We start from the raw sequence: 8,069 nt of genomic DNA, 5'->3' as shown, positions 1-8,069 counted from the left end.
ATAGATAGATAGATAGATAGATAGATAGATAGATAGATAGATAGATAGATAGATAGATAGATAGATAGATAGATAGATAGATAGATAGATAGATATGAAAATGTTTGGTTTTAACTTTAAATACTGTGATGTTGTGGTGTTTTATTCAAGGTTGTCCTACTGGTAAAATCTCATACTGTCTCAAGTTTCATCATCAGTTAGCGTGACTGAAATTAATAAGATTTGTCTGAATGTTTGTGTGTGACTGCAAAATAAATCAGAGAAACATGTGAGCCTGAAAGCAAAGCTCTTGATTCACGAGCGTCTATCACCTATAATCATGAGATGTGGATCAGGACCGGAAGAAGGAGACTCCAAATACAAGCAGGAATTTCAGCATTGATCCTTTGGATTGAAAGAAAGTCAGGTGACGTGGTTCGCGGCCTTCATTTGAAGATTTTCTGGCAGAGTCCCACTGTGAAGAAATGCGCCTTGCAGACAACGTACTTGTTAGAAGAACTATAGCTCTATTCTGACCTGAAAACTCCTTATGATCCCTCAGAATGCGCTACATGAAGTATCACCTGTTACATCTACAATTTAATCTTTAATGAGAGAAAGACAATGGATGGACAGATGAATGAATGAATGTAATCTCTTTTCTCATACTAATTACCCCCATTTGAAAGTCGAACTGACATGGTGCAGGGCGACGCAGACATAAACCTCTCCAGATTCAATTTCCACTGGATAGATAAACAGAACATAAGAAGTATGAATGTAACTGTTTTTATTGTAAAAAAAAAAAAAAAAAAATGAAAACACTGCAGAAAATATCTCAGTATCTAACAGGTACAGTGTGCATTTAAGCCAAGCATAATCCTCAACTTTCAGAATGATGTGGATTTAAAGCTCTGTCGAATGTCCAGATGTGCTCTCGGCAGAGAGGAGACCGGAGCAATCTGCCCTCCTGCAGTCAACAAGGACGCACTTAACGCTCAAGACTCCGCTGAACACCCTTGTGTTTACACTTTTAGCTGGAGTGATGCGCCTCTCAAAGGACACTTGAGAGTACAATAGCTCTCCGTTATCTGCTCTACTCACAGATACAATCACACATGCTGATAAACAGCGCGGCGCGTCCCAGCGAGTCGACTCGGACACATCCCGCCCCAATCTCAGGAAATTTGAGCAGCGATGCTCATGCACCAATAGAGGGACACAGGGTGATGGACAGCAGAGGCAAACCACGATGGAAAGGGACTAATAGGAAGGGACAAGTGTTGAGAGTTAAACAGATAGTGAAGGACAAGGCAAAGAAAGCTGGAAGCGTCCTTTAAGGTTGAGTGACATCCCTGCTGAACACATGTGAGACCTCAAGTGAGTCACAAGCTCTCAATTCTAGCAGGAAACAGCAAAGCCTTGTAGCTGTCACAGCTGGTTAAAATTATTCGATGGTTTAAAAAGCACAAATGTGGGCTTGGGTACATTAACACTAGAAAAATTAAGTTGCAACAATGGAAATGATCCTCACTGACAAATAGTAGATACGAAGTGAGCCATTAAAAAAAAAAAAAAAAAAAACTCCACGGTTGGACATGATAAATGCAACTTAAATTAAAATGAAAGGGCTTATTTAAAGATGTGCAAACACAAAACAACAAGAAAAAAAATTTCAGTTACTGCTACTCACAGTGACCGCAACTCATTTCCCTCCTAGGGCTACCTCCGGTTGCAGGTAAAGAGGCAGGGTGCCACATGCCTAAAACCAAAAAAACCCCCCCAAAAAACCCAAATTGTGCTTCAGCGGATCCCAAATCGCACACTTTCTAGGAGAGAACAGAAAGGAAAGGCTCCATGTGGAGAAGGAGGAGTCGTTTTCAAGTTGGTACTGCCAGGGGGTGCGGCACCGCATAGCAAAAAGGAGGCGGAGTCCACCGGCGCCAGTTATAGGATTACCCAGATTATCCTTCCACGGAGATCAATCCCACAGGAACTGTTTGCTGGCCCGACTGCTGCACAAATCAGCTCCTCCACCACCCACTCAACTCATGTCTGTCTCTCTGTGCATGGTCCTGTAGCTGTGCTCAGACACCTGTTGCAGTGGCATGACCAGGGTGTCAAGCGTATGGGGAGGCAAGGGTCAAACTTAAAAGAGTCCAGAACAACGAGAAGACTCCGATTACTACCTCGTAAAAGGGATCGAGCCTGGAGATCATGTAAAGACATTGCAGAGAAACTCGATAGCTACCAGAGGGGTTTTTATTATATATATATATATATATATATATATATATATATATATAATTCAAGGACATTTCTATAATGTATCTTGTTTTATGGGCAGACTGAGCATAAATGGGCTGAGAAAGTGAAAACATGCAAGCAAATATTCAAGAATTCTCTCTTTTATCTTCCTCCAAGCGCATCTGAAATCTCCCGTCGACTCAAAAAAAATAAAAATAAACATAACAGCTGAGCGCTGAATGGTATTACTTATGGCATGGTGAGTTCTGCTTGAATGTTGTGTTGGTTTGTTTGTGTGCTTAACAAGTGTTATGAGATTCCAGGATGTTAGGAATTGTCTTTCGCCAAAGCTGTGGGACGGACAAGAAAACGTGGTGCAAAGCGAGAGCCTTAACGCAAACACAGGCCAAAAATACACCTTTAAAGGCAATGGGGAACAATACCTGGCACGTCCTTAGGGAGCCCATACAAAGTTTGTAGCTAGTAGTGTGCAATATGGTCCTTGTTAAAGAATCAAGTCAACAGAGTCTTGTTTTAATAACACAAGCAACACAGAAATCAGTCATTTGTTCACTATTCCAGGAGGGGTTTTAATTTATCTTGGAATGCGAGCACGTCATGTGATTAACAAAAATGACCCAAGCCAACAAATGTGAAGCTGGCAAAGATTTCAATTTATCCTGCCCACCTATCAAATGTTCATCTTATGAACTCAACTGCAGCTCTGTAATCTCGAGAAATTTTCCCAGATATGTGTGCGTCTCTTTCGCTCTGCGTGACTCGACAGTTTTCTTGTGCGAGACACCTGCAGGACACTGGATCGACTGACCACACATCACTTGAATGAGAGACTCCGGTAACCTTATCCTCCCGGTGACAGTAGTTGGGCAGGAAAATTATTTGGCAGCGAGGCAAATGAAAAAGAGAGAGAGCGCCAAAGAAGAAACGCTTTAAAAGAAAAATTGCCCAGAAAGAAATTACGATAAGCTTTTAATTCTTTAAAGCATACTGTGTTATGATAGTGTGTCATGGCCCACATTAAACATGTCAAATCAACTCCTGAGAACCCTAATTAGAAATCAGAGATGTAACACAGATTTCAAAGACAGGAGGAGGATAATTGGCATTACTAAATTTAGGTTACACTCCTTATTCTTAAATCTGAGTTAGAAATATTGTAATCAGCACACTCTATAACCTCAGGAGGAAACCATTACCTTATATTCTTGTCCTTTCATAAAATGTGAATTTTTGAGAACATAACATGTAAAGTTTAACAATTTTATTTGTTGCTTATTCTACTTGGCTAGGATTAAGAAAAGACGGTTTGTTCAAAAAAGAGCTATTTTTAAATTAAAAGGCTTGTAATAAACAGAACAGCCAAAATATGCAATATTTACCCCAATAATTGGAAACTACTGTTAACTTTAATAGGTTTTAAAGTCATGGTAATAACTCCTGCTTTTCTGTTTTTAGTAATAAAGAATAATAAAGATCACATTAGACGTTGTTGTTTTAAACGTTTGTGTAATGAAACTGTGCCATTTTTCCAAAAGTCCTCACAGCGTAAGGGTCTCATGCCGGCTCATGCTTGTTGGAAGTATGGGGGGGAACATTACATCAAGATACCGTACATGAAAGTGGCGGTGAGACTGAGAGCGACCTTGCCTCGTTCTCCCAAACAATATAGCCATCCTGTTTCTTCTGCAACACCCCGAAAATTAAACATCAGCACACTGTAAACATGACAAAAGCCACCGAGCTTCTTAGTGTGTTTCCGCTGAAGTATTTTCTCTGCACGGGTCCTGAAATGAGTTTTGGAGCCGGAGTGTGGATGTTTCTACGAGGGTTTTTTAGTAAGACTATAAATAAACAAAACTATGCTGATATCACATAATATTACAAAGGCTAAAACTGAGAGGTTTTCCTGTTTTTGCACTTCCTCACATTATCATCATAAAATATATATATTTTTTGTCTACCGTTATAAACTTCCAGCCTACTCAAGCATGCTACAACTCATAGTGAAACTAATTCAGAGTCAGCTTTTCTATTTAAATTTTTTTTTTTAACCAACCTTAATTCCAGGATTCTCTTAGTTTTTCAGCAAACTCTGAATTTCTGCACTTGGGTATCTTTGCTCGACATTTTCCCCCCTAAGAAATTTGCAGAGACTAGCAGCTGGGGCTACGAATCAGCACCTGCAACCATTTAAAAACATTAATCAAGCTACTGCGCAGCTGCTCAGTGATTAAAAACTCAGTCCCCACAAGATCAGAGAAATGTAAAACAATCTGCATCCATGCACTGATCTGTTTGTTGTTACAATAATTAGCAAAGAAATAGCCTAATACCTCTCATGACAAAATACTCCCGCAGCCCATGGGTCTTTCCAGGTTCTCATCTTGATTAAAGCTGGAATTAAATCATGGCTATGACCTTCTTCACTAATGACTAATTACTGGCAATTAGCCCAGAGAATGGCCTCCTTACGCCCCATATTTTTTTCCCTTATTCCCAACTCACAATCTGCACGTACGCGCACAAAAAGACATCAGAGTCTTTACACTGACATACAAATGCACACGCCCAGTGAAAAGCACAACAAAAAAGACCCATTGTATATGTCGTCTGCAAGTACATGTGTTGGCGCTGGAGAATTGCAGGTCTCAAGCTATAGAGTGCCTGAGCAAACACCCGTGGAGAGCCACACCTACCTTACCTGTGTGGTTTATTCACTCTGCAGGATTTGTGCACGACTAAGCATTAAAGCTCCCATACTACAACCCACATTCTTCAGGTCATGTGATGCCGTCACTTTTTTTTTCTTTTTTTTTCAGTGAAATATGTGAGTATGATGCATGCGCAGAAAAAGTTATTGGGTATATCCTTTTTTTTTTTTTTTTTTTTTGAGTGTATGAAGAGGTGAATCAACGACCCCTGGCAAGTGTTGAGAGCTCACATCAACTCTGGTGACTCGTTCCTTCGCCACCCCTACTCCCACAACCTTCATTTCCCTGTAGTTTTGCTCCCTTCACTCTCCAATCCTGTTCTTCTTTCTGCTCTGACTTCCCCAATCTGAATAAGCTAAATAAGTTCTCACCGTCAAAAAAGCAGCAAGAGGGTTCTCGTTCGCTTGTCTAGAATCACTTCCACTGACGAAAAACGAAAATTGCTGAAACGCAGAGAGGGGGGCGGGGGGGAATGCTGATTCTATAACTGCAAAGCCCAGGGCAGGCCTGTGTGAAAACCTGCTGAAACATAACATGTCTGGGAAAAACTGAGGAGGAGGAAGATCACAAAAACAATCCCCGCATAATCACCGGCTTGTTTCTTGACTCCACACGCCTTCGGCTTCATGCTTGTAACAGATTACAAAGGCTGACCATTACAGCGTCGAAAAATGAGCACAATTTATGACTCTATTATGCATCTGAGTGTGTGGGCTGTCGATGCAAAAATATGTACTAAATCATAGTTCTGAGCCAAAACAGAGACAAAGAAAGGCTTGAAACATTCTCTCAGCTGGTTTTTTTTTTTTATTTTATGAGTACTGTGCTTCATAGTGTAGTGTTTGAAATATAAGTTCACTTTGATTATTTTATTTTGAAGAAATTTTCAATCCATAAATAACCTCAGTTTGGGACTATTGTGGGATTGGGGAACTTTTCAATTCAAATTCTTCTGGGAAAAGCTGCATTTAAATCTCCGAATTGTCAAATCTTGACAAATTTTCCTTTGGGTGAAGAATCATAACTGGGAAAACAGAAATGCATTGGACCTCTATCTGAAGTAGAGCAGCCGAACACAGTTGAAGTGCGTGACTCCTGGGACTTACTCCTCAGAAACTTACAACAACGTATAAGTGAAGCCCCTGAGGGGGGTCTGCTCTGTTCCTTCTGTACCATGGGTTTCCTTCTCTCCGTGCTTTCCCATCCACATGGTTCTGCCATTCCCCAAGGACCTGCCGTCATTACAGAAACAATTTTCAGCCTCACTAAGTAGTCCTGAGATAACAGGACACAGCAGCAGTTACAGTCGCTTAAAAAAAAAAAAAAAGCATGCAACCTCAGAACTTTTTCACATTTTGTCATGTTGCAGCCACAAATTTCAATGTATCTTAAGGGATTTTATCCAAAGCACCCACACAAAGCGGTGCATAATTTTGAGGTGAAAAAAATACACATTTTTTGTAAACAATCTTAACAAATGTGGCATTCAAATGTTACTTTGATGTCCCTAAATGAACCCAATATCATCAGAAGTCACCTAATCAGGTGGACTCCAATCAGTAATTGGAGCCGAGAAGCAGCGAAGAGGCCCATGAGAACATGGTAGGAGCTAAAAAGATCCACAGCTCAGAAGAGATAATCTGCCAACAGGGAAACCCTCAGTCAAGCACTACACAAACCAGGTCCTTGTGGAAGAGCGGCAAGAATAAAGTGGTTGTTTATAGAAATTTACAAGAAGTCCAGCAGATTGCCACAAGCCACAGAGTATCAACAGCAACATCAACAAGGAGCTCTGGTCGAATGAGGTGAAAACTTTTCGGCCTACGTGCAGAATGCTAACGCTGCAGATCACATCATCTCCATAGAGAAGCATGGTGATGGTACCATGGGGACGTTTAAATTGAAGAATAAATGCAGCTCAATACAGGTAAACAGATAAGATGGTGGAGACATACCCTCCCAAAGATTTCCCCGCTGTCATTAAAAGGTTATAACCACTCACAAACACAATTCCTTTCATATATATATATATATATGTTTGCAGTTGTAACCTGACAAAATTAAAACTCTTCAGCTTCATATACAACTTCTACTTATTTAACTGCATGCTTTACTATCATCTTTTTTTTTCTTTCTGTTGTTTTTCCACTGCTGCTGCACTTCTGGGTGAAAACAAGCATCACATGATGGCTGGTGCATGTGGCGACTCAGTCAGATTCAATAATCGTTTATTAAAGATCGGAGTTTAACAGTAAAGACAATCATCTTGTTCAGGAAGAGCTCAGCAAAGTAGGCCATAACTAACTCCACATGTTGCAAACTGATCGCCTAAGCGGTCGCCGAGGGATAACGGGAGAAAGCCCTCAGCTGGTTCAAGGGCAAAGTCAGAAAGGGTGACCCCGAAAGCTGCTTTACTGTGCAAAAAAAAAAAAAAAAAAAAAAATCACATCACGGTGTTTTCCGGAGAGGCTCCCGCAGCCCACAACGCTGACCAGGGCGCGTCCAGCACGCACGCTCCTCTCCGCTACCTCAAAGGGACTCCCAAGTTTGTTTATCTGCAGAAAGCCGACATTCCTCCGCGCAGTTGCACGCAGTCCTCTTCGGACCCAAACGACCGTTCCAGACCAATAAATTGTGTTTCTGTCTCAAACAGTTTAGCAAGAGACGCGCGACAAGCGCCATAAATTACATAAGCGCAATTAAAGTGCCAACCTCTGACCTTGCCAGACCCGGCGCAAGCATGATCACCTGACTTTATGCAATGGCAACAACTCTGGATTCTGCGTTGCAACTACTATTCAACAGCTTCAGTCTAACGTTCGCAGGCAGGACTCGGTGATTAAAGTCCGCGAACAGTTTCGCTGGACAGACGTACGAAGGAGACGCCATGAAGCGATTCCCTCGAGTCAAAACAAAACGCAAAGCAACAAGCCGAGTCGAGAGGAACACAGACCGCCGCCGAGAGCGCAAGGCTTTACTTACTCAGGTGTAAATATGGATCATTGCTGTCCATAGTGAGCGAGTTGTTGCGTCGGTTTCCTATAGTGGTTGCCGCTCCGCATCCCAGTGCATTCCTCTCTCTCTCTCTCTCTCTCTCTCTCTCTCTCTCTC

The 8,069-nt window shown here is 41.5% G+C and overlaps 1 protein-coding gene across 7 annotated transcripts in view; it reads right to left on the bottom strand.

The window, feature by feature from the left end:
• rxrgb (retinoid X receptor, gamma b) overlaps window positions 1-8,061 on the bottom strand; it is a 30,788-nt gene extending 22,727 nt beyond the window's left edge. The window contains exons 1-2 of one of the 7 annotated variants that reach the window (XM_008406998.1): window positions 7,941-8,061; window positions 6,065-6,190 (exon numbers count right to left, since the gene is read on the bottom strand). In XM_008406998.1, the coding sequence (XP_008405220.1) occupies window positions 6,065-6,190; window positions 7,941-7,971 (157 nt within the window). In that variant the 5' untranslated portion in view covers window positions 7,972-8,061. Of the gene's footprint in view, window positions 1-311; window positions 426-1,672; window positions 2,030-6,064; window positions 6,191-7,940 lie in introns of those variants that run through there. The other 6 variants (XM_008407001.2, XM_008407000.1, XM_008407002.1 and 3 more) reach the window with 6 other exon arrangements.
• Between the last annotated feature and the right edge of the window lie 8 nt (window positions 8,062-8,069).

Source organism: Poecilia reticulata, linkage group LG4 (assembly GCF_000633615.1).
Source record: "Poecilia reticulata strain Guanapo linkage group LG4, Guppy_female_1.0+MT, whole genome shotgun sequence".
NCBI classification, from domain to species: Eukaryota; Metazoa; Chordata; class Actinopteri; order Cyprinodontiformes; family Poeciliidae; genus Poecilia; species Poecilia reticulata.
This window is presented reverse-complemented; position numbering and strand designations above follow the sequence as displayed.